The sequence below is a fragment of the Solenopsis invicta genome, chromosome 2, assembly GCF_016802725.1.
Source record: "Solenopsis invicta isolate M01_SB chromosome 2, UNIL_Sinv_3.0, whole genome shotgun sequence".
In the NCBI taxonomy this organism is placed as follows: Eukaryota; Metazoa; Arthropoda; class Insecta; order Hymenoptera; family Formicidae; genus Solenopsis; species Solenopsis invicta.
The window spans coordinates 22,044,584-22,072,419 of record NC_052665.1 but is presented as its reverse complement, the minus strand read 5'-3'; the positions used below and the strand labels follow the sequence as shown (position 1 = coordinate 22,072,419).

At 31.5% G+C, this 27,836-nt stretch overlaps 3 protein-coding genes across 3 annotated transcripts in view; 2 read left to right on the top strand and 1 right to left on the bottom strand.

The window, feature by feature from the left end:
- The first annotated feature begins 12,558 nt into the window (after nucleotides 1–12,558).
- Nucleotides 12,559–14,296, top strand: LOC120360065. Its single transcript, XM_039459688.1, has 2 exons — nucleotides 12,559–13,108; nucleotides 13,293–14,296. Exons 1-2 carry the CDS (start codon nucleotides 12,589–12,591, stop codon nucleotides 13,352–13,354), a joined length of 582 nt encoding a protein of 193 aa, XP_039315622.1. The 5' UTR covers nucleotides 12,559–12,588; the 3' UTR covers nucleotides 13,355–14,296.
- Nucleotides 14,297–14,882: 586 nt separating this feature from the next.
- On the top strand, nucleotides 14,883–22,596 carry LOC120356887. Its single transcript, XM_039459689.1, has 4 exons — nucleotides 14,883–15,001; nucleotides 15,945–16,152; nucleotides 16,729–16,885; nucleotides 21,576–22,596. The coding sequence occupies exons 2-4, from the start codon at nucleotides 16,012–16,014 to the stop codon at nucleotides 21,770–21,772; spliced, it is 495 nt and encodes a 164-aa protein (XP_039315623.1). The 5' UTR covers nucleotides 14,883–15,001; nucleotides 15,945–16,011; the 3' UTR covers nucleotides 21,773–22,596.
- Nucleotides 22,597–27,299: 4,703 nt separating this feature from the next.
- Nucleotides 27,300–27,836, bottom strand: part of LOC105196674 (branched-chain-amino-acid aminotransferase, cytosolic) — an 83,580-nt gene continuing 83,043 nt past the window's right edge. The window contains exons 6-7 of the mRNA XM_039457890.1: nucleotides 27,656–27,810; nucleotides 27,300–27,569 (exon numbers count right to left, since the gene is read on the bottom strand). Of these exons, the coding sequence (XP_039313824.1) occupies nucleotides 27,378–27,569; nucleotides 27,656–27,810 (347 nt within the window). The 3' untranslated portion in view covers nucleotides 27,300–27,377. The remainder of the gene's footprint in view (nucleotides 27,570–27,655; nucleotides 27,811–27,836) is intronic.

The window sequence follows — 27,836 nt, the reverse complement described above, 5'->3', positions numbered from 1 at the left end:
CAGTGGATGGAGATATTTGAAAAAGAGTGTTCACGCTTTAATATAACCAGGGATGAAAAAAAAATTGAAATTCTTAGACTCTTCATGGATAAGTCAACTACAGACTGGTACAGCTCTATGATAATAAAATTATCTCTAAACTCAGAGTGGTCAGTGTGGAAACAAAAATTCTGCGAGACATTTGCTAATAAAGGCTGGAGTCCAGTGATATACGCACTATTATTTAAATATAAGGAAGGATCACTACTTGACTATGCGATAAGAAAAGAAAAACTATTGTTAGATATGAGAAATTCTATAGATGCAGGAACATTAATAGATCTTATTGCAGCTGGATTACCACAGGTAATAGTCAACAAAATTGATAGAGAAGCATTGAAAGATACAACAGATCTGCATAATGAAATTAGCAAATATGAGCACATAGTTAATAAAAAAAAAGTCTTTACAAAAAGAAGTGACACAATAAATACAAGGAAAGACAATGAAGAACATAAACCGTGTAAAAATTGTGAGAAACTAGGAAAAACCAATCGTTATCATCCGGAGGAAAAATGCTGGTATAAACAAAAAAAACAGGATCAAGGACTGAACACTTCGATAAAACATGTTAATAATTCGGAAATAGAGGCAGAATTAAATAACACGGATCAAAAAAACGACCAATAACACCATTAATAAAAATCAAATTACAGATAAATGATAAGTGGACAATATTTGGAATATATGATTCAGGATCCAATGTTTCTATAATCAATTATAAACTACTAAGATTGAAACAAGAAGACAATAACCTTAATAATGAAAATTTGATGACAATTAATGGTGTTAAAAAATCAAGCGGTTCAACAAACCTAAAAATTAAGATCTTTGACATAGAAGAAAAAACAAATGTGGTAATTGTTGACGATGAAAACTTTAAATACGACTTTTTAATCGGACTCGACATGATAACAAAATTTAAATTATGTCAAGACGAAAATTTAAATATAACACAAAAAATTGATATGAAAAAAAGAACAAACAATAATGAAACAAAGAAAATTTCAGAGGCAATAAGGTCTGAGGTATCAGATATTAAAAAAGAAAACAAAAATACAAAAGATTTTTTAGTAAATTTCAATGAGCATATAAAAGAAGAAGATTTTGTCATAAATATGGAACACTTAACTCCATATCAAAAAAATAAAATAAACGGAATATTAGAAATATATAAGTCAGTATTTGCCAGAGATAAATACGATATTGGCTCAGTGAAAAACTATGAAGCAAGAATAGACTTACTAGTTGATACATACTGTAGTAAGAGACCATATAGGTGCACTATAGAGGACAGAAAAGAAATTGAGGATCAAATATCTAAATTACTAGAAAAAAATCTTATAGAAGAATCCTACAGCCCATTTTCGGCACCAGTAACTCTCGCGCTTAAAAAAGAAGAAAACAAAAGATCTAGGCTATGTGTAGATTTTAGGGACCTAAATAAAATAGTTGTCCCTCAGGCCCAGCCATTTCCACTAATGGAGGACCTGACGGCAAAAACAAGAAACTGCATATTTTTCACAACGCTGGATATTAACTCAGCCTTTTGGTCGATCCCTCTGAGAATCGAAGACAGGAGAAAAACAGGATTTGTAACGCAGGAGGGGCATTATCAATGGACATGTCTCCCTTTTGGCCTAAAGACAGCCCCAGCCATCTTCCAGAGAATACTCAGTAACATATTAAGAAAATATAAATTAACTAGTTTTGCAGTAAATTATATAGACGACATCTTAATTTTCTCGAAGTCTTTCTCAGAACACATTAATCACTTAACACAATTGCTACAAGCTATAAAAACAGAAGGTTTCAGAATAAAATTTAAAAAATGCACGTTTGCTTCGGACTCAGTAAAATACCTTGGTCACATTATCCAGAATAATTCAATTAAACCAGTAAAGGACAACTTAGTAGCAATAAAAAATTTCCCAGTTCCAAAAACACAAAAAAACATCAGACAATTTTTAGGGAAGATAAATTTTTATCACGAATACATACCAAACAGTGCAATAATTTTAGACCCTTTACATAACTTATTACGAAAAAATCAAATTTTTACATGGACAGAGAAATGCCAAAAATCGTTTGAGAAAGTAAAACATATGCTTTGCACAAAACCAGTCCTAGCAATATTTGATCAAGATTTGCCAATAAATATTTATACAGACGCTTGCTTGATAGGTGTAGGAGCAGTTCTGAAACAAGTACAACCGGATGGGAAAGAGAAACCTGTAGCATACTTTTCAAAAAAATTAAATGAAGCTCAGAAAAAGAAAAAAGCTATTTACCTGGAATGCCTAGCAATTAAAGAAGCTGTGAAATACTGGCAATACTGGCTGATAAATAAATCATTCACAGTTTTCTCAGACCATAAGCCGCTAGAAAATATGAACCTAAAATCAAGGACAGATGAAGAGCTAGGGGATCTAACTTACTATCTTTCGCAATATGATTTCAAAATCAAATATGCTCCAGGTAAGGAAAACTTAGAAGCGGATTGTTTGAGCAGAAATCCGGTCTTAAGCGAAAATGAAAATGAAAATGAAGATGAACAATTAAAAGTTGTAAATTCAATAACATTGAAAGAAATCTTAACAGATCAAACAAAAAATGAAGAAATTCAGAAAAATAAAAAGAGATTTATAAAAAAGGATAATGTGTACTATAAAAGAGTTAGAAAAAAAGAAAAAATTATTCTAACAGAAAAATTAGCTTTGAAACTAATGAAAGATGTACACAACAAGTTGTGTCACATCGGTATAAAACAAATGCAAAAAAAAAATAAGCTCCATATATACATCAACAAATTTAACACGAAACATAAGAAGAATTTGCCGAAATTGTGAGGTCTGCATAAAAAACAAATCCAGAGGTCGGGACAAACTTGGTCTAATGTCTCACTTAGGTCCGGCCACGAAACCATTTGAAATAGTCTCTATAGATACAATCGGTGGACTCGGGAGCTCAAGATCGACGAAGAGATATTTGCATCTGTTAGTAGATCACTTTACGAGATTCGCATTTATTTTAACATCGAAAACTCAAAGTACAAAGGATTTCGTAAAACTAATTACGCAAATCACTGAAACGGATGACATTAATATGCTACTGACGGATCAATATCCAGGGATCAACTCAAAGGAAGTCAAAGACTTCTTAGAAGAAAAGTCAATAACAATGATTTTCACAGCAGTCAATGCACCGTTCTCCAATGGTCTGAACGAAAGATTGAACCAAACACTAGTCAACAAAATCAGATGTAAAATAAACGAGAGAGGAAATAAGAAAGCATGGACTACGATAGCTCAAGAATGTGTAAATAAATACAATGATACTGAGCATACAGTCACGGGTTTCGCTCCAAGATATTTGTTATATGGGACAGATGTTACATTGATACCAAAAGAGTTAAAACAAGAGGTACAAAAAGAAAACTGGATTAAGGACCGAGAAACAGCCATTGAGAATACAAAAAAATCACACGCATATAACAAAAGTCTATTCGACAAAGATCGCAAGAACTATAACTATAAAATAGGAGACATGGTATATGTGGAAAACGGCAATAAATTAAATAGGAAAAAATTGCACGAACTAAATATTGGACCATACAAGATTACAGAGAAGATTTCGGACTCCATCTACAAATTAAACATCGGTCACAAGAAGGAAGAATCCAATTTTTTTCACATCACAAAGCTAGTCCCGGTACCTATAAGAAGCATAGAAGAAAAAGACTGAACTAGATTTAGCTACAATGAAAATTTTTGAAAATTTTTTTCCCCAGGAGGGAAGATGTAAAGAAAATATATTTCCTCATTTAAATACTCTTGCGTACACGCGTAGGTAAAATAGAGATCGCTTCGAACGGTAGAGAAAAATGAGATAGCTGGATAATAGCTGACACGTGTGACAGTGAGAATTTGAGAAGTCTTTTTGTCGTTGTAAAATTATATCGTCGTTATAGAAAATATAAACTTTAATTGTCGTTTCTTTGTTTACAGGTGAGGGTATTCGTAAATAATGTAAATAATGTAAATCGTGCTAATACAATTGGTGTTAATAAAAAAAACTTTGTTTACAGAGCAACACAATTTAGTTAAATAAACTAACTAATCCTTCAGGATAAATAAGAGTCTTATATATATATATATATATATATATATATATAATTAAAGTATATTATTTATATAAAGATATATATATATATATATATATATATATATATATATATGGGACACCCTGTATATATATTTATATTTATATATATTTATATTTATATATATATATATATATACATATATAAATATATATATATATATAAATATATATATATATAAATATATATATATAAATATATATATATATATATATATATATAAATATATATATACAGGGTGTTTCAGACCACCAGTACACCCCTTTTCTCTTTGCAGGATTAGGACCAATCAAAAATATGTTCAGACGAAAGTTGTAGGGTTTCAAAAGATCTATTCAATGATCTTATCAGTTTGACCTTGGATGGCGTCGCCAAGGTCAGATCGAAATCACATTAAGTTTTTTAAATGGAACACCCTATTTTTGATTCCAGAATCTAATAGCTGGTGTCAAGACCTTTCCAAAACACTATAAGAATGTTTATTTTCGTTGACTACTTTCCGAGTTGTGCGGCTTGAAAGTTACACTACCGCCAGCATCAGCACTCAAGATGTACCATGTGGTGGTTACTTAGTCGGATTTAATCTTGTGTGTGGGTGTGTGCATACGTGCATGCGTATGTGTATGGGGGAGGAAAAGGGGAGTCAAAGTTTTATGTACTCTGCTTTTGTTTATTAACTGGATTGATTATGTTTGATGATCAATCATGTCCAGATTGACTGTATGCATTTTCCCGTGCTTAGCATTATCCAGAATGAACGACGTGGACGTGACGAGAATTTCATCCCATTGGGGTGCTTGATTCACGTGAGTCCCCTTGCCTCTCACGTTCGGGAATGAATGAGTGTATGTTTTGTTAAGCGACTAAATGTTCAAAGTGAGCACCATTCTCTGCGATGCAAGCATCAACTCTATTTTGAAAATCATTGGTTGCTCGAAGAATTTCCTCGGCACGTAAGGATCGAATTGCTTCACTTATTCTACGAATCATCCCTCTCAATTATCCCTCGTAGTCGGACGTTCATGATAGACCAAGTTTTTTATCCTTCCCCAGAAATAATAATCAAGGACGGTGAGATCTGGTGATCGGGGTGGATAATTGATTGGACCGTATTTGCCTATCCACTTGTCGGGGAACATAGTATTTAATGCCGCACGAGCAACTCTCGATGTATGAGACGGACATGCATCTTGTTGGAACCACATGTTCAGGCGCAATTGCAGAGGAATATTTTCTAGTAAGACAGGAAGATCTGTCATTATCAAGGCGGAATATCTATCACCGTTTAGATTTTCGTCAAAGAAAACAGGACCTATGATTTGACTTCCAATAATTCCACACCAAACATTGACTTTCCAAATGGTTTGATGATCTACTTCTCTCAACCAGTGAGGATTATTTTGTGCCCAATAACGAGAGTTCCAAGTATTAACAGATCCATCACTTTTAAGTGTACATTCGTCAGAAAATAAAATTTTCAAGTGGAAATCAAGTGGTTGCTGTCTTATAAAGTTGCAAAATACAAGTCTCTGTCTAATATCGTTATAATTCAACGCTTAATGAACAGACATTCTGTAAGGGTGAAATTTGTTATTTTTTAGAATGCGCCAAACACTGATTTTACTAACACCAAAATCTTGTTCTCGTCTTAAAGAATCATAAGGGTTCAATTCTGTCGATGCAAGAATTTCCACTGTTCTTTCATCCATAATCGGACGACGAATTTGTGTACCTTTGTTATGTTGAGGCTGAACGACACCTTTAATTTTGATTCGTTTAGCCAAACGTGAAAAAACATTTCGCGAGTGAGGAGTCCGATCAGGATAACGTTCCCGCCACAATCTTTCCGCTGCAATGAATGTACCTCGACACTCACCTAAAATTATCAGCATATCATATGTTTCTTCATTGGAATAGGACATGGCTAAATAAACCTAGACTAATAAAGAGGGTCGGATTTTTGTTGCGCGATTGATACTGATATGACGGTTATTGAAGACGTAGGTGACAAGTTTGAGAGAGTTATTGTCACTCGTGTTGAGTTGAGTCACAATAGCGTTGTGGTGAATACATCTCTACTACATCCTATGCAAATAACAATATGTATAAAATCACGAGTTAGACATCGTTACGCAGAAAGCCGCGCTCGTTATTGCTTGTGTGCTACCGTTAAAGTAATAATGTAATTACATAATATTATGACATACATATGTATGTGACTATCTACGGTCGCGACAGCTAACTTTCACGATTTTTCATGATGTGTTTTTGTTGGCCCGGCTCGCGTGTTTACTTTCTTTGTGTCGGCTGCACGGCTTTCTGCGTATCGCGTGATTTTATATTGTTATTTACATGGTGTTTGCGGTAGTGTAACTTTCAAGCCGCACAACTCGGAAAGTAGTCAACGGAAATAAACTTTCTTGTAGTGTTTTGGAAAGGTCTTGACACCAGCTATTAGATTCTGGAATCAAAAATAGGGTGTTTTATTTAAAAAACTTAATGTGATTTCGATCTGACCTTGGCGACGCCATCAAAGGTCAAACTGATAAGATCATTGAATAGATCTTTTGAAACCCTACAACTTTCGTCTGAACATATTTTTGATTGGTCCTAATTCTGCGAAGAGAAAAGGGGTGTACGGGTGGTCTGAAACACCCTGTATATAAATATATAAATATATAAATATAGAAATATATATATATATATAAATATATATATATATATATATAAATATATATATATATATATATAAATATATAAATATATAAATATATAAATATATAAATATATATATATATATATATATATATATATATATATATATAAATATAAATATATATAAATATATATAAATATAAATATATATACAGGGTGTCCCAGACCAATGTATAAAGATTATCACGATGAGGTAGAAGGGATCGAGATAAATGAAAAAGTCTAATACCATTTTGCGATATTTGCAATAGTTTTTGAGTAATAAAATATTAAGGTCAGCCGAATAAGAGCGCGCGGAGAGACAAGCGGTCGCTCGTCTGAGCCGTAGGACCGCCCACTACGGCCCGATTGTTGGCGACGGTATGTGGCGCGCGGCGAGGGAAAGGATAGCTTGGCACCGCACCGTGTCGAGCCGGGCGGTCTTACGGCTCAGGCGACCAACTGTTTGCCTCTCCGCGCGCTCTTATTCGGCTGATTTTAATATTTTATTACACGAAAATTATTGCAAATATCGCAAACTGTTATTAGACTTTTTGATTTATCTTGATCCCTTCTACCTTATCTTAGTAATATTTATACATTGGTCTGGGACACCCTGTATAATTAAGTTAATTTTTTACTGATTTTCATAGATGTCATTAAAATATTTTTTAAACAAATTTTAAAATTAATAATAATTAACAAATAAATAGCTTAAATGTTAAATAAATAATAAATAAACAATTTTATAGAGACGAAAAATAAATAAAATAATTAATACTAAATAAACAATAAATAAATATTAAATAAACATTTAAAAAATGCTTACTAAAATTATTTTTTTAATTATATAATTCATGAAAAATAAATACTTAAACAATATTAAATAAACGTTTAAAAAATGTTCATTAAAAAAAAATCAATATTAAATTTATATTAAATTAATATTTAATAAATGTTAAATTAATGTTTTTGAAATTGTTGAAAAATTAATGTAAAATAAATATTAAATTAATGTTAAATAAATGTTAAATTAATGATTTTAAAAAATGACTTTTCAAATAAAAAATTAATGTGAAATAAATATTAAAGTTGAATAAATGTTAAATTAATGTTTTTAAAAAATGTTTTTTTAAATGAAAAATTAATGTGAAATAAAAATTAAATAAATGTAAAATAAACGTTAAATGAACATTAAATAAATATTTTCCCAAATCATTATTTTAAATATTTAATTAACGTTAAATAAATATTTAATAAATATTTGATAAATATTTTTGTTATAATGAATTGTACAATGAAAAATTAATATTAAATAAATATTAAAAAAACACTTAAAAAATATTGTGTGCTGATTGGGTCACACCGTGAAATGTTCCCATCACGCGTGATTGCAACATGCGACCTTTTACGCGAACATGCGTGTGCCCATCACATTGTGAGGGCACTGTGATGCACTTTTGCACGCACAGCGTAATTATCACGTCGTCCGAATAACGTGAACTCACAAATTGTATTCTGGGTATTTTGTGATCTGTATCTAGCTAAATTTTTAGCTAGATACAGAACACAAAATAATTTTAGCTGTAGTAAAATTGTTGTTTCTGTGCTCGTCTTCCGGGCTGTCAAAAAAAGTTAGATGTTTCGAAAACGGGACCAAAAGTTGGAGGAATGTAATTAATGTATAAACATGCAAGTGAATAAAGAATTCTCGTACCACCCGGCAAGATCACGATGGGAAAGAAAAGGTAGGCCAAGATTGAGTTTATGAAATTTATGACGAAATCAGATTACTATTTTACTTATTAATAGCGTAAAAGCTATGTTTTCTAATATAAATGTTTTAAAACATAATTGTCTCAAAAGTATCATGAGTTTAAATAAATAATTAAAATCATGTTCGTATAATGTTTAATCGTGGAATTACTAATTATCTAATTACTAAAATATCTAATTATTTTTATGTCGACACATAATTTTAATTTATGGAATTATTATTACCACAATTAATTATTACACGAACATCCTGTGTTGGCTCTTATGGTATTTCTACATTGTTTGATTTACTTCTTTAAAGCTTTTTCTGTTTTATATATTTTTAATTATTATTATGTTGCGACAAAATTTTAATTCGTCAAATTGTTTTTTTCATGGAATTATTATATTCATATATAATTTTAATTATTTATTTGAATTCGTAGTTTTTTTAAAACAATTATTTTGTAAAACATTATTATTAAAGAACATTTTTTTATGCTATTAAAAAGTAAAATAGCTTGCCATTTTCTCTAAAAATACGGAAAAAATCCTAAAAAATTTGTGTTTACAAGAATTGTATAAATTTTGTAGTTTTAGCTATAAATGTAAAAAAAAGAAAAATTTCTCAAAATGATAATCTTCAATATCTCGGATTCAAGGCATATCATATTTTTTAAACCATCAATTTTATCAAATCATTTTTAATCTAGGCTTGTGTAATGTGTACAGTAATTATTTTCATGATAAAAATTAAATTAAAAAAAAATTAAATAATGTCAATAACGTCAAATAAATAAAAATTTGGGTGTCAGTATAAATAAAATCAATTTAATTAAAAAACAAAAAATAAAAAAAACTTCCAAAGAATTGGTCATTAAAATATCGTGAGTTTTGGAACACTTTGTATAATTATATATAGTTATACATAAAAAGTTTTTTCCTGTGTTACGTCCGCGGATTCGCGAAGGTTGCGATCCGGGAAGTGGGTGACTTTTGGTTCTTTCGGTGTTAAGGCAGCTGTCACCAGTCGCGGCTCCGAATCGTGCGATAACACGGCCGGATATGCGACAAATTCCTTGTATGGGAAATAGGAGGTATTGTAGGAAGATATATTATTAGGTGATTAATGAGCAGTAGTTTTAGAAAATGTACTAGCGTTTTATTAAAGCTACAGGAGTTGTAACATGCGTGCTTGAGCTTGGCGTGGGATTAAATGAATGACAGAGCGTGTAATGATTAAACTGAATATGCATATATATTTTCGTGATTACAGAATAGTAGATGGTTACATATGGGGGCTGCGGGTAAAACGGATGTTCCCGTGCCGATCCCTAGTTATGTTTCCGCATCATTTTGCGAAAGAAGCGCTTTCTGCCGCCGGCGTACGCGCGGTGTGCCCTACGTTTGCCCATATGTGCTTCAAGCGAGACATAGTAGAGTTAATATGGGAGAAGGATTGCCACGTGAATGCGTAAATGAGCAATTAACTTACCGATCTTCCGAGTGGACGACTTTAACGCGAGAGAGAGAGAGCTCAGTATGAATGATCTACGAATTTTAGTAAGATAAATTATTAATCGAGTATACGTTATGAAAGACGAATCCGCTGGGTCGGATTGGACACCCGTTAGAACGCCTCCCTTAAAGGTGGATATTGTACGGAAAAAGAGGGGGCGGTGAAAGCGTCGAGGAGTCGCGCTAGCGAGTCTTCCTCGACGGGTTGGGAAAAGAGGAAGGACGGTGTCGAAGAGACGCGTTAGCGAGTCTTCTTCGACGCCGTAGGAGAGGGAGTGAGGGGAAACGTCGGAGAGTCGCTTTCGCGAGTCTTCTCCAACGCTCGGATGAAAGGGAGGGAAGCAGAGAAACGAGTGAGGCCACACTCTAGCTAACGCTAGGTGTGGTTCAACCCTCAGGATCTCTGGTGGGAAGGAGGGAGAGGGAAAGAGGCGATCCGACCGGGGCCACCCCGAAGACCAACGTCTTCGTCAGGAATAAAACCCTCCCGTCGCTGAGATCGTACCTGGAGGTCTGAACGTTGGTGGTCGCCGATGGCAGCGAATCTCACTCGACCAACAAGACTGATCTGAATTTCGAGCTCCGATTTCGCTCCTTATATAGGCAAGGATATGGGCAAGAGGTGTCGCGGGACGATTCCTCAGGTTCGCGGAAAATTCGGAGCGATAGTTTTTCGTAACGTGTGGTCCTTAGAAGCCCGCCCCGTTCCGCGACCGCGCGGCTTGCGCCTATATCGCGCGAGCGCTTGTAGACTTTTCCGGGGATCGCGACTCGCGGGGGCACCGCATACCAAGCCCCGACGCGAAATCCAGTGCTCAGAAAATTAATAGAATTTATATTATAATTGAGAGTGTGTGAGGCGATAGCGCCGAGCACATGCAGTAGTTTTACGTATAAAAAGTTAAGGTTTTATTATCGTTCGTAAGATATTAATTGATTCAAAATTATTTGGCATTTTTATTGGCCGTGATTTTAGAGTTGTTTCGATCGAAGTTGCATGGCGCAGCAGTGGGAAGCGTCCACGAGTGGATCACGTTTCGATAATTATAAATTTGCCGTTCTTAATATTTCGTATTAAATTGGAAAGATGAATAGAATTCCAACGCGCGGAGCTTGGTGGTATCAGAGGGGGCCGCGAGCCGAGGGGTCGGCGCGCACGATGTTTGTCTCGCGCCGATGGACGCTCGCGGGTGTTGCGCGTCGAGGGGGCGGCACGAGGTAGCCAAGCCGTATGAGATTTAAAATCGAGCGATATCGATTTATGATACTGATGCAGGATTTATCTGATTGATCGGAGGATGTTTCCGGATTCTAATTAGGCTGTTATTAGTACGGATGGCGCGGAAAAATAAAAATTTTCTCGGCAGACGTAACACCTGTATTCTTTACTTTCATGACTGTATGTATCCAAAATAGATAAAACTTGCAAAGAAAATGGCCTCGAAAAGCAAGAGATTTGATAATCTCAGTGCAAGACAAAAAAGAAGGAGGTTATCCTCAATTCAAGATTCCCTAAGAAACTTTCGAACACAGGAACTGGATGAGTCTGCATCAAATGAAGTATCAGAGAATGATGAATTATTACGAATTCAGGCACCATATCTTGCTTCAATTGTCAGTGAAGATAATGACCAAAATAATGAAGAAAACACTGGTGAAGAAGAACAGTATTCTAATAGAGGTGAAGAAGTGGAAAGCAACGAAGACAATGAAGAGGAAGAAGGAAACATTATTGAAAATAATCAAGAAGTAGAGGGCGGTAATATTGAAGAATTTAATATAAATGAAGAAAATAATTCATCTAGCTCTTCGGAAAATGAAGACAATCGTATACCAGAAAACATGTTTGAGAAAGAGGACATTAAAAAATGCTTTTTTAGCGGCAAATATTAAACATAAACAAGGTAATGTATTACTAAAAACGTTACGCAAGCACCCATTTAACTTGGGTTTTTTACCAAAAGATGTGAGAACTTTGTTACAAACTCCCACTGCTCCTGCTTCTGTACATGTCCAACAAATACCTGGAGGAGAATACCTGCATATAGGATTAAAGTGTACACTTAAAAAAAAATTAGAAAACCTTCTTGCCAAAATGTTGCCAGAGAATATAGAAATAGATTTTAGCACTGATGGGGCATAAGCAAATAATAGTAGTACTTGTCAATTTTGGCCCATTCAATTTCGAATTATTAATTGCACTGACCAAAGGCCCATGATAGCCGGAGTATTTAAAGGCCAACAAAAACCATTTAATCCATTTGATTTTTTTGAAAAATTTGTCGAAGAAATTGTGGCTATCCGTGCAGAAGGTGGAATCGTTGTATATAATCGACGGTTACCACTACATGTTCGGTGTTTTATTGCTGACGCACCTGCAAGGGCCATGGTTTTAAATCATTATAGTCACACGTCACCAAATGCTTGCTCCAAATGTAAAATTGAAGGCCATCGTTGCGAAGAAAGGCTATCGTGGAATAATGATTTTTCCAGGCATTCATCATTCTCTAAGAACAGATGAAGAGTACATTAACATGGTTGACAAAAATCATCATAAAGGCCCGAGTCCATTACATTCGATACTAGGACTTGTCACGCAGGTTCCCTTTGAACCTTTACATCTAATATATTTAGGAAATGTGAAAAAATTGCTTCATGCCCTCATTCAGGGAAAATATGGACGTCAGAAGCTGAATCGGAGACAATTGGACATCCTAGATTCGAGAATAATGACTCTAAAATTACATTGTCCTACCGATTTTAATCGCCGCCCAAACAAACTAAGTATGTTTCATCATTTCAAAGGCACGGAATTTAGACAATTTTTATTATATACTTCCCCAGCCATTCTGGAAAATGTTCTTGATGAAGAATATTACATGCATTTTATTTTGCTTCATTGCGTGATACGCATCCTCAGCTGTCATAATGTAACCGATGGTATGTACATTTTCTGCCAAGAAGCTTTAGAAACATATGTAACCATGTGTGAGCATTTGTACGGCAAACAATATATTTCCTACAACGTGCACGGCCTGTTACACATTGTAGCTGATGTTAAGAAATTAGGATTTTTGGAATCATTCAGCGCATTTATTTATGAGAATAATATGCCTCAATTTAGAAAATATATTAGAAAACCGCATCTCACATTGCAACAATTTTATAAAAGAATGCAAGAATTAAATGACTTTGTTGTTGCACACACCGACAATATTATTGAAATTTATGGTACAAAAAATCATGCAGAAGGTCCTGTAGCAGAAAATATTCCTCTTCATCATTGTCAACAATTTAAGAAGTTACAAGTAGGAAAAATAACATTTTCTATAAACGAACGTGACAATTGCTGTCTCCTCAAAAATTCTGAAATCTGCATAATAAGTAATATTGTCCAAATTGAAGGTGAAACTTTGTTCATGGTCAAGAAATTTGGTACACGCGCAAATTTTTATAACGTTGGAGTTACTTCGGATGTTGTAGGAGTTTATCACTGCTCTAATTTATCTAATACTGTAGAAGCAATCAACTTACTCGACGTCAAAGCCAAAATGTATAGAATGCCTAAGTAAAGCGGCGTAGAAGGACAAGAAAACAACGTCATTAAAAATGTATAAATCTGCGTATCCTTACTTACACCATTAATAATACCTCAACAGTAATAAATAAATAATGCGAATAACGAATAAGACAAATAAAGAATAATGCGAATAACGTATAAAATTTTATTTAAATAATTATCTAAATAAAATTTATTCGAAAAATAACGAATAATGCCTAACTCTGATCCATACAAATAAACGGCAGCATTACTGTAAAAGAAAGGGTTCAAAATTTTTTTTTTTTAATGCAAACAAATTACAAATTACTATAAATTTATTTATTGAATAACTTCTAGACAGAAAATAGAGAAAATAAAGAGAAGATTAAAAAATGAAGCCATTAGAGAAGAAGAAAGAAGATACAATTTCCAAAGTTAGTGGTAGGAAGATAAAACGCCCGAAAAAAGTTGAGACGACGTCTTCGGAGGAAGAGCACAGGCAAACAAAGAAAGCAAAACCTGACCGAGAAAAAATGAAGGCCGAAATATTACGTTTACGACAATTTGTCGAAAATATGAAAGAAAGTAAAGAAGAAAAAGAAACAGAAAATGAAAAAAGAGTCTATTCGTCGTCGGAGGAAGAAACTAAAGATTATCTTTCGTCGGAAGAGGAAGAAAGTACAGGAGAAATAGAAGACAAACATTTGTCGGAGGAACACTTTCCTTCCAAGGAGTTGTAAGTACATATTTAAATTATATTAAGAAAATATTAAAAAAAAGATTCAATTTGATCTCTAATAGTAATCGTTGAAACTGTAGTGTTACCTATAAGCATACAGTATTTACGATAATTTTACTTTTTGATAAGACACAACGTATCATAAACGAAAAGTAAAAGCAAGAAATAATAGAATAAAATATTGATTCTTTTATATTTTATATTTGTCATTACCCAAGTAGATGTCAAAATGATGTTAAAATAAATGAAAAATGATTATTAAAAGTCACTTTTCGATCAATTACGATTCACTTTGACATTATAATTATGAATTACTTTGATGTCATTTTGACTCATTGTTCTGTTTGGGTATACAGATGTATTTTTTTATTTTTAGAGGTGAAGAAAATTATAATTCCCCGACGGCAGTTCTGTCTCCAAAGAAAATATAAGAAAACCAAACATTTTCTGATCTACCATTAAGTAATAAAAATATTACAAAAGAAAGAAACGCTTATCCAAGTGAGAGCAAATGTATAGAATGCAACTGTATAGAAATCTTGGAAAGATTGAAGTAAGTGATATTAAAATATGAATAATTTTAGAAATTGTGCCTTTTGTTTCAAAAATAATTTCAAAATTAAAGAATAAGGAGCTGTTGTGGATATTATGGCCCTTGTTATCTCCGTTATTAGGTGACTAACTTTTAACAATTGTTTATGAAGTTATTCGTTTAGTAGCTTGCCGTTTTTTTAGTAATGCTAATATGCGAATACATAATAACTGACAAATGTTAAGATGCATTTTTATTTTTGAGCACTTCTAAACTTTTTCAAGGTACACTTTCAGCCTTTGATTACATATACTTCCTCATGATTGTTGAACTTGAATATATTATCACATGATCGTAAGTACACTTTTTTTTGTTATTTAACTTTTTATTCGGCTGCACACATTACGAGTTATATAAAGTTAAAACAATAATATATATAATTTTGTAAATATGGTTTTTTAAACAAAATTTTTATATTGAAATATTTCTTCGATAAATCTATTATTATTCTAGAGGACGGTGTTTAGAAACATTAAAGACATCATTTTTTGCTTGTTTAATAATAAATTTCTAATGATACTTCTAAAGTTTCTGTACGCAGAAAAATTTTAAATCATGAAAATTCTAAATAATGGAAAATTAAAAATATATCATTTTGTAACAATTAAGGTATTGTGTTTTTTTAAACTAATTTTTTTAAAATTATTTTTATAAATAGCCATATTACAATCACTTTTTTTCTTCCACCGATTATGTAGTGCATTACATTTTTATAAATCACGTCCTAAATAATAAATATTTCATTACTTTGAGACTAGAATTTGTAAAAGAACACTTTGACCAATGTAATCGTTCAAGTTTCAATAAAAAATATTATTTGTAAACAAAATTGTCCAATAAAATAAAAATTGATAGCATACTATCCTCTTCTCTTCTACTTGTATATTAATACTTTAATTTGTAGGAATTTCGAAGATAATACTGTAAAATGTCTGAAGAAGGTGATAAAATCAAATAAAGAATTAGTTAAAATGGTTAAGCGATTGAAAGATAATAAAGTGGAAGTTGCACGTACATTTTATCAAGCGTTGGAGGGCTTTCCATTACAGACAATTGAACAATTTCATGAGTTCGAAAATGATAATTCAAAGAATAACCAATATGACAAATTAGTGAGTACCATTACAAATCCATGCAATGTGCGTAAATGTATAATTTAAGTTAATTACTTTGGGGGTTTACTCTGTAACTTTGTCGATCTATATATAAGTGACTTTCATTGAACTGTCAAAAGCAGTTATTTTCTGAAAATATAGTATACTACTTTTACAGAAAATAACTGCTTTTAACAAAAAAAAAATATAATTTATATTATTTGTCATCATGTAGTAATATTTATATATTTATAAAAAATCTATCAAAATTATTTATTTATAAGTTATTAAATTTTTGCGTTTTTTAAAAATAATTTTAATACATTTTTTAGAAATATATAAATATTATTACATGATGATAAATGATATGTGTTATTTCTACGCACCAACAACCGCGGTTATTCTTATTAGTCCATTAATTGTTGATTACTTGACAAATAATATGTGTTTCTTTTCTAAGAAGAAGGCCACCTCCGAAGCCCTAAAATAAATTCAACATAAAGTTGAATCATTAAAATGGTTGTCAGTTAATTATTTCAATTATTATGTTGGATAGTAGTAAAAAGAAATATGTAATCATCTATTTAATTTCAGTACCATCATTTACGCGGTATGGGTGCTGCTAAATTACGCGATTTTGTACACATGTGCTTCAAAGAGTCAATGAAAGACGAGCTTGTGTGCAAATTTACATGGCCTGGTGGTTCCTGGACCGAAAAATTTGGTGATACCAAACTCAAAATAATGTACGGTAAGATATATTAATACTAAAAAGGGACACCACAGTGATGGATAAAAAAATATAGTTGACTTTGGCATGCAATTCTGCTATTAATAACTTACATTACAGATTTAACGTAAGACGAATAAAAAGTTTACGTTTTATACAATATATTAAAAAAGATAAGTTAAAAAATATTTATCACAAAAATACAAAAAGTTAAAAAAGCCTAGTTTTTTATGTCTGGTTATAACACAATTTCTTAAAAATCATTAAACCAATCGGTTTTAATTTTTAACAATAAAGGAGAAGAGAGTATTATGGCTACTGTCGAAAATATAATGGTTACCCCTATTATCTTCGTTATTAGGTGACGTATTCGAACAATTATGGCGTTATTCGTTTAGTAGTCCGTCGTTTTTTAATGATGCTAATATGCCAATACAAAATAACTGTGGCAATTGATGTCTGTTAAGTTAGCACCCCCACCACAAAAAACCAAAACGCCACCTATGCCAAAATTAAGTGCTTTTTATGTGCTAATTATGTACCCAATTTGAAATTTTTGTGCTCGAGCGGTTTAGCAGGAAAATGAGATTGAAGGTGGGGGTGCCAGCTTAACGTTAAGCCAGCACCCACTCATATAAATAATTAATAAAATAAAAAAATAAATACACTAGAATTAAGTGCTTTTTATGTGCTTTTCAACGATATATAAATAAATGTTCGTACTCAATCTCTTCGACTAGAAAATCGTTCAGAAAGTATAAATACACACTAATGGAACAAGAGTAAACTACCAGAAAGAAAGCAATTCTGAAATTGGTTATAGGCTTAAAATATTCTCCTATTTATGTGCTTTCGAAATATGCAAGACAGGATTTTTGTGCTCAACCCCTTGATCGAAAAACCGACCCTGAAGTGAGCACCCTATCATTCCGGTACAAGAGTAAAGTTTCAGTGGAAACGCAGACATTGTATTAAGCTTACGATCTAGATTTTTTTTGTTTAAATTTTGCATATATGCGGTATTTAATTTAACGTTTTAAGTATTAATTATATACTTATAGGTAAATCAGTAAATTGAGGTAATAGTAAGGAAATTAAATAAGACTTAAAAATGTTTTGAATATAATTAATTTAAATATATTAAATCTCATTTTGTATTGATACATTTATGAATATTGTTTCAATTTTTTTACTTGATGGTAACATCGAAAAATTTGCAAAGTCTAATTTTTATGGAGAATTATTACGTTACTGTAGGACATTTGTATGCATACGTTTACACACACACACACACACACACACACACACACACACACACACACACACACACACACACACACACACACACACACACAAACGTATTCATACATACATACATATATACATACATACATATATACATACATACGGTTGTGTGCGTGCGTGTGCGTGCGTGCGTGAGTGCGTGAGTGCGTGCGTGCGTGCGTGCGTGCGTGCGTGCGTGCATGTGCGTGAGTGCGTGAGTGCGTGAGTGCGTGTGTGTGTGTGTGTTTACATGCTTGCAAGCCCTTTTCTTTCTAGTCCTTTACGTTACGTTCTAGTGCAATGTTACATATATAATAGTGCAGTTCACGCTATAATTGCGCGACTAATACTTGAAGGATGAATTAATTTGATGTTTTATTTAGTATCTAGAGTGTATTTGGATGTTATATGCGTGCATGTAATAGGTTAAAATACTTAAAATTGTGGTTATTTTAAAAATGTTTTGTATATCAAAAACTTGAATTAAGAAAATATTAATGTTATGATTTTATATTTTTAAATGACATATATAATTTTTAAATATCCTTCATTTATTATCGATGCACGTTATGTAACAATGTAATATAGTGTACTTGTTTTTCTTATTTATAATATAAGCAGTTCACGCATTGGCGCGACTTATATCTGCAGAGTATCTTAGTTAAAAGTAAAAATACGCGTTAACCTGCAGATATAATCAATGCTTTTTATGCAAATTCTGATAACATTACGCTACATAACATAAGTAGCAGTTCACGCTCTTGCGCGCGACTAATATTTGAAAGATATTTAGTCACATTAATAATTTTGAAAATAATAATATATGAAGTATAACATGATCACTGATAGCTTTCAAATATTATCAATGCTTATCATATAGCTTTCTCCATAACATTTTTTATTAACTTAGTTAAAGATTTGTGACATATTCCTAAAATTGTTTCATTTTAACAAAATATATATGTACGTGTATAAGTTGCTTAATTATGAATTGATTTTTGAAATTATATTATTTTTATTAAATGCATAATTACGTTGCATATAATATAAGCTGTGGACAAACAGCGTAATTTGCATTTAAAATCTGTTCTGTGTCCTTACAGTCATCATATTTCATCCATTTATTATTTTTTCTGTAACATATAGCTGCATAATGTCCAATAGCGTCTGATGAACGTCTTGTTTGTGTCCCAGGAGCTTTGAAGGAGCTCACTTCAGGGTCGATTTTTCGATCAAGGGGTTGAGCACAAAAATCCTGTTTTGCATATTTCGAAAGCACATAAATAGAAGAATATTTTAAGCCTACAACCGATTTCAGAATTGCTTTCTTTCTGGTAGTTTACTCTTGTAGCTGAACGGTGGGGTGCTCACTTCAGGGTCGGTTTTTCGATCAAGGGGTTGAGCACAAAAATCCTGTCTTGCATATTTCGAAAGCACATAAATAGAAGAATATTTTAAGCCTACAACCGATTTCAGAATTGCTTTCTTTCTGGTAGTTTACTCTTGTACCTGAACGGTGGGGTGCTCACTTCAGGGTCGGTTTTTCGATGAAGGGGTTGAGCACAAAAATCCTGTCTTGCATATTTTGAAAGCACATAAATAGGAGAATATTTTAAGCCTACAACCAATTTCAGAATTGCTTCCTTTCTGGTAGTTTACTCTTGTTCCATTAGTGTGTATTTGTACTTTCTGAACGATTTTCTAGTCGAAGAGATTGAGTACGAACATTTATTTATATATCGTTGAAAAGCACATAAAAAGCACTTAATTCTAGTGTATTTATTTTTTTATTTTATTAATTATTTATATGAGTGGGTGCTGGCTTAACGTTAAGCTGGCACCCCCACCTTCAATCTCATTTTCCTGCTAAACCGCTCGAGCACAAAAATTTCAAATTGGGTACATAATTAGCACATAAAAAGCACTTAATTTTGGCATAGGTGGCGTTTCGGTTTTTTGTGATGGGGGTGCTAACTTAATAGACATTGGCAATTGTTATAAAGTATTTTTACTTTTGAGCACTTCTAAACTTTTTCAAGGTACACTTTTAACCTTTAATTACATATACTTCCTCATTGTTCTTAAACTCGAGTGGATTATCATACGAAAGTATTATACGTACACTCAAATGTTTTTTTGTTATTTAACTTTTTATTCGGCTCTATACATTACGAGTTATACAAAGTTAAAACAATAACATGGAATTTTATTAATATGGTTTTTTAAGCAAAATTTTGATAGCGAAATATTTCTTTGATAAATTAATTGTCATTTTAAAAGGCGGTGTTTAGAAACATTATAATTTTATTCTTGTTGCTTAATGTTTAACAGGAATAAAATGATATTTTTAATGAAATTTCGAATAGTATTTCTAAAGTTTTTGAACGGAGAAAAATTTTAAATCAGAAAAATTCTAAACAATAAAAAATTAAAAATATGTATAATTTTGTAACAAAGTACTGTGTTTCTTTAAAACTAAATTAATTTTTTTTTATTATTTTTTTGGATAACCATAATAAAACCACTTTTTTTTCTACCGATTATGCAGTGCATTAGATTTTTATAAATCCCGTCCTAAATAATAAATATTTCATTACTTTGAGTCTAGAATCTGTCAAACAATACTTTGACGAATGTATAATCAAGTTTCAATAGAAAATATTAATTATAAACAAAGTTATTTAATAAAATAAAAATGTATGTCATATTACCTTCTTCGCCTCTATACTTAAAAAATTATCATTTATATTATTCAATCATAACTTTTTCCAATATTTTAAGTTGTTATTTTAACACTTAAAAACAAATAAAGTTTTCTGAAAATCGTAATTAATCAATTTTAGATAGCTGCTATATTTTATTAAAACATATACAGGGTGATTATTAATGACTGTTTCCACGTTTTACCATAGGAGCATGATTTACCGACAGATACGTATTTCTAACATATTATTATATTAGAAATTACAAATGCGTGCTCCTATGGTAAAAAGTGGGAACAGTCATTAATAATCACCCTGTACAGTATTTTAAAAATAAGCTACAATCCAGCGATAGCCACATTATTCTTAAATATACTGTTAAAAATTGAAAGCAATCGATTCAATGGCATTTGAGAAATTGTGATATCAACCATGCACGTCACAAGAAAGGTTTTTATTAATGTTTTATATCTTCGTGATAAACAAATATTTTTTAACTTTTTTTTTTAAATATTGTATGAAACGTAAAAACTTTTCATTCGTATTATATTAAATGTTCAACGTAAGTTATTAATAACATATATAATTGAACGCCAAAGTCAATATTTTTAACCCGTCACTGTGATATTCTCCCTTAAAACACCGTGAATTTATCTTGCAATAATGTCTATCTGCACGTGTTAACATGACCATAATATATATAACGTATATTTTTCTTTCTTCAGATGCAGCACAGAGCTACCCCCTTTTTGAGGGACCATTAAACAAAACTGTATTTAAAGCAGAGGTCCAAGAAGTTTTAAGGGCAGTAAAACAGCGCGTAAAAAGTCGAAAAAATAAAAATAAAAATGAAGCCAGCAATGGAAAAAAAAACAGCGAAGAAGACAATGATGGATGTGAAACACCAAACAATCAAAATTAAAAATTAAATTATATAAATCTTTACAACTCACAGTTTCTTTGTAACAGTTGATATTCGAAATCTACTTATAATCGTTTGTTATAATTTACATTTAATATTAAGGTACATATTAACACGTTAAAAAATGTGTGCATTTAAAAGAATACATGTGATTTAGTGCATAATCTACAGCTAAAGGGAATCTTTTAGAAGTTGTAAATATTTTAATTATTGTGTCATTTATAAAATTGACATGAGCAAGTTGACCATAATGACATATGACTCGACTCGTTGTTACAGCAATAGAAAAATACTGTTTGCAAACGAAACAGTGCACGTTCAAACGGATAATAAAAAAATTAAGTCTATCAATGATACATATAAGAAAAATACGAGTTTATGGTTAATTATATTCGTGCGACAAAGCAGAATATTATATACGCATGCAAATATGCAAGCAAGTATCTCTGCAACACGCAAAATTTTGCAGAAATAGTAAATTTTATCTATTTCATCAATCTCGTATCGATTTTGTATAAATTGCGCCATAGATACCTTTAATTGAGTCGAGTTGCGAATGTTGCGTTTGATATCATTTCCAAAATTTATTGAGTTTGTCAAGTGAGTCTGTTTCTGTTTCTGAGTTGGTTTCTTGTCAAGTGAGTCTGTTTCTGTTTTAATACAAAATTCTGTACGACAACGAACTGGAGAATCTAATTTGTGTTATATGAAATCCTAAATATTTATGTATAAGGATTATGGATAAGCGAACGTTGTTATTGCATACACAAAAAAATGTACGAAATCTGAACATATGCATATACATATGTAAATGATAATAAAAATAAAAAATATAATATATAATATATGCAATTATATGATTTTTTATTATTTATTGTTATTTTATTATTATTACATAATACATTCTCATATAAGGTTCATATTGCTCGCATGCATGCAACCTCATGTGTGTGAGTCATACGAATCTCACGTGCAAATTAAAAATGCGTTCTCAATTGAAACTCATATGACTCGCATGCATGAAGTCGCACGCGTGCGAATAATATGTGTCTCACATGTGGATCAAAGATGCATCCTCGATTGAGACTCATATGACTCGCATGCATAAAGTCGCATGCGTGCGAGCAACATAAGTCTCACGTGCTGATCAGAGATACGCTCTCAATTGAGACTCATATGATTCGCAGGTGTGAAATTACATATGTGCGAGCAATATGAATCTCATATGAGGACGCATCTGTGTGGTGATATGCGTGCACGCCGTGAGAATAATCCGCACGGCGTGCGCGCATCATGACATCACTATGCAAGCATTTTGTTATCTGGGATATGTTTATGGTTCTGTAACGCTACAGAAAAGGAATACAATTTTAAAATTTTATTAAAAATTTTTAATTTCTTTTTTTAAAAAATTGATATTTAATTATATCATCATGAAGATGATTTCTTTCTCTGTACCTGGTGTTATCACAGAACTACCAATGCTAAACATTTGTTCAACTGTACTTAGTTACTGACAATAAGCGGCTAAGTAGCACGATTATGATTTATGTTTATCTTCGGATCTAACCAATCAATTAAAGCTACATTTGGAAACATGACTCGAGTAATTTCATATATCATTTTACGTTTGTTCACCGAATGTTAAATAAAGATATAATAAAATGATACACAATAGCACTCGGGTGATATTTCCGAGTGTAGCCTATATTGACAAATAAGTGAAATATATAAAGTAACTATAACAGTAACTATTAATTTAGTTACTAGTTACACAAGAAATATAACTAATTGTAAGTTAAGTTAATAGTTACAGATGGAAAAAAAGTAACAAAGTTAAGTTACAGTTACTAAAAAAAGTAACTCTAACAACTGTAACTTCGTTACAAGTAACGAGTTATTTCTCATTCCTGTATATGCATATATGTATAGAGGAGACCGAGGTTATTTGAAAAACGGGGCAATTTGAAAATAGAAAATATCTTTTTATGGATACATGTTAAAAATTAATTTTAAATATTGTAAATGCGTCCTAATGTTACGACGCTGCTAACAAAATTTTGTTGGTAACGGCATCATATTGAAGTAGTAGCAATGAAAAATATGTTTTGCAACAGTTTCTGACTGTCAGTATTCGAAATTTAAACAAGATACATAAGATTCTTTTTGAAAACTGTAAATATATCGTGTCCAATTGAATGCATTTGAAACATTTTGTGTTTACTTTCTGCTGTATGATGTTTATTTTTGTAGATTATATGCAATAAGGCGCATAGTTGACGTCGGGGCTATTCAAAACACCAAACGTTGAATCGTCGTTTAGGTGATTTTTTTTCTTTCATATTTGCGTTCTATGTAGCAAAATAAACAATTTAATATTCAATAAATGTAATTACACGAAATATGAATAGTCCTTGACTAGTTCCAAAAACGCTAAAGCAATAAAATTCATTATTGTGCGTTTGTATTCTTTTATTGCATGTAACATTTCTTCATAATACTATATATCTTTTTCTGAATAAAAGAAAGTCTTAACACTAGGTTTTTTACATTTTTTCATCTTAAAACATAAATTTCAGGATATTCTCAGACTAACTTTGAATTATCCCGGGCTTGGAGCTATTCGAAACACTTGGTACTGGTCGACATTTTTATATATAGTTTAAAGCAAATACATTTCTGTCTTCTAACTATAAGGGCATTGTGAAGGGAAAGGTTCAACCTTTCAAACCGTTGAACTTTTCTTTTTTTTAAATGAATACAAGACTCAGGGGACACAAAAGAAAAAAAAGTGTTCCGAATAGTCCTGGTCTTCTCTACATACTAGTGATGTCGTTTTATCTTTATTGTTTATCGAATGTTAAACAAGGATAGAATGATGTCTGGGTGTACCTAGACGTTCATTCTGATCGCAGCCTATGGTCTAGGACTGAATGTTGCTAACGTATCAGCGACATTAAGCGGACACACGAACTACACTCGTGTCAAAGGGCTAACCCGGCTTGTCGCGCGGTGCTCGGATGAACGGAACTAAACAGAGGTGTTCACACGCTGGAGGGGCGTATTGTTATAACATATTGTCAAATCAAGAGAAGGGGAGAGTGGGGATTTTCGAGCAGTTAGAAGAATTGGACATTGTTTTTTAAATCTTTCTGAGTAAAGTTTAAAAAGACGCCTCGTTCTCAGTGTTTAACTGTGGCTACAAACAGTTAAAGTGGCGTCCTAAACTTCACGTAGGAAAATTAAAAGGTAGTGTCCAACCCTCTCAACTGCCCGAGAATTCCACTTTTCTCTACATGACTAACGATTTAATCTGTACATAATTTATTGGTATATTGGGAAATACAGCTAGTCGCATACGACAATATGCATGACGAAATATGTTTTACGAACAAAATTTACTTAAATCTTTTACAAAATTTATATTCACAGGGTATGCATACATAAAATATCTAGAGATAACAGCTTTTAATAATGAAAATGAAAATTATTGAAGCGGTTATTGAGATTAAATGTTTGACGTAAGAAACTTGTAGTGCTTGTGCACTCGCTCAAATTATCGCGTTTGTTGTGACACAGATGTTTTCAAGGCGTGGTGCGCTGTGGAATCAATAAACGATAAAGATAAAGATAATAAAAAGCCGTTTTATCAATTATCTGCGTAAATCTTCATAATTCCGAATAATGATATTGTAATTGATGAAGCTAGCTCGTTCTCGAACAACTTAATTAAAAATGACTGATAAAATTCCATTCCTTATCGTGACGAACGAGATTCAAAACATATTTGTATTATTTGATATAGATCTGTATCACATCATAAGATGATACACGTATAATTACGAAATCTTGTTAGCATTGCAACAATACATTGAATTACAATTTGAGTATTTATCACGTCATAAAACGTGATGTGATTATGTCAAGAAAAAAATGTACACAAAAAAAAAATTATGTGTTTTTCGGATCTTTTATTAAAAGTATATATTTACACTGATGAGACTAAAAAAGTTACAACTAATTATTAAAAAAAATTAAACAAATTAAAAAATAAAATAGTAAGTAATAAATAATAGACAGTGAAATAATTTGTAAAAGTAAATGTATAATTGATATATGTATTTATGTAATACATAATTTGTCTGATTCAATTGTTATTTAGTTGCACAAAAAAGGTATAATTCGTTCATGTCAAATATTCAAATTTATTAACCAAAATTAATTAATTAAATATATTCAATATTTAGTTGTACGTATCGGACTAAATATTTTAGTTTTTTAACAAATTTTTATGCATAATATAATTATATGCATATAATGCTTAAGAAAAAATAAAATAAAATAGAAAAATAGTACAAATAGTCGACCATAATTTGTACTATCCGTTTATATTAATATTTAACCCTTAAACACGCAAGGGGGTCATAAAGATCACATGAAGTTTTGAACCCTTGCTATGTAAAGATGGAATGAGATAGGAAGTTTAGATCAAAAAACGATTCTAATTATAACATAAGGTCACTGCACCAGTCAATAAACAACCAAAAAATTGAACTTGTCAATAAACATATAAATAACATTTTAATGTAATTACATTTTAATATAATTACATTTTGAAATAAAATATAATATTTTAATACTATTTTTATGAAAATTAAATCATAAAAAACACAATTAATTTGCAATTTATTATTTTAAAGTTTTATTATTTTAATATCTTTCTGAAATAGTCATTTATTGACTGTTCAGTGACTAGTGCAGTCACTCTATAAGCGATTAAGTTCTATTATGCAACTCTTTATTATTATTATTATTATTATTAAAAACATTTTTACCAAATCTAGAAATATATATTGAATAACATATAATGAGATTTAATAAAAATTTACATATATATATATATATATATATATATATATATATATAAACTTTGCACTGACGTTATATACATCAATAAATGCGTTTAAGTCTATTTTACAATATATATATTTATACATGTACTATTAGTTAAGTATTAGGTATAAAATTAATGTATAACGTTGATTATATTAGAGAGAAAAACAATCTCTTTATAATAGGAAGTCCAACAAAATTCTAAATATAACAAGATTTTTAAATATTTCACACTTAAGTTTTATATATACTTTCTTCACAAAAGAAGTGATCACACATATAAATAAATATTAATTTAACTTATTCCATAAATGTCAACAAATGAATATATATGTATACATTTATGCATATACGCACAAATGTACATACATATATACATATACATATTTATACATATATTGTACACACACACACACACACACACACACACACACACACACACACACACACACACACGCACGTACGCACGCGCACGCACATACACATTGTATGTACGTGTGTGTGTGTGTGTGTGTGTGTGTGTGTGTGTAAACATACACACATACATACATATAAATACAATATATGCATACAATTGAATGAAAGAGTGAGTGAATGAATAAATGTGTGTGTTTTTGTGTGCATGTGCGCATGCGTGTACATATATGTTGAATATATGACAATCAATATAGCTAAGATCAAATAATTCTAGATACAATCTTTTGTCCATATTTTAATCAACGACTAAACTCCATGGGTGTTCAGGTATAATGCCATACTGTATATCCAATAAATGTTTCTTGAGCATTTGATAAATTGCTTCGGGCTGTTTTGTTGTTGGTATATGCATACCTTGACCTTGGAAATCAATATAAGACACGGGACTAACTATGCAAGCAGTTCCCGCTCCAAATATTTCTAACAGCTACAACAAAAAATTATAATAATAGATAATGAAATGATAAGGAAGAGAGAAAAAGTAAAGAAAGAAGTTGCATCCGTAAATCTTACCCTGTTTTTTGAAAGTAATTGCATGATCTCTTTCATCGTGATAGATCTTTCTGTAACTTTAAATTGATTCAATTGCCTAGCTATAGTTAAAAGTGAATTTCTTACAATGCCGGGTAAGATCAAACCGTTCAAAGGTGGTGTAACCAATTCCCTTTCTGCGGAAAATAAAACAGTAATCGGG

Excerpts from the sequence above, each read along its gene's own strand:
- LOC120360065 (XM_039459688.1), top strand. The coding sequence starts at position 12,589 with ATGCTTGCTCCAAATGTAAAATTGAAGGCCATCGTTGCGAAGAAAGGC. Across the intron at positions 13,109-13,292 it reads CTGTCATAATGTAACCGATG|AAAATATATTAGAAAACCGC; the intron begins GTATGTACATTT and ends GCCTCAATTTAG.
- LOC120356887 (XM_039459689.1), top strand. The coding sequence starts at position 16,012 with ATGGTTAAGCGATTGAAAGATAATAAAGTGGAAGTTGCACGTACATTT. Across the intron at positions 16,153-16,728 it reads ATAACCAATATGACAAATTA|TACCATCATTTACGCGGTAT; the intron begins GTGAGTACCATT and ends ATTTAATTTCAG. Across the intron at positions 16,886-21,575 it reads CAAACTCAAAATAATGTACG|ATGCAGCACAGAGCTACCCC; the intron begins GTAAGATATATT and ends TTCTTTCTTCAG.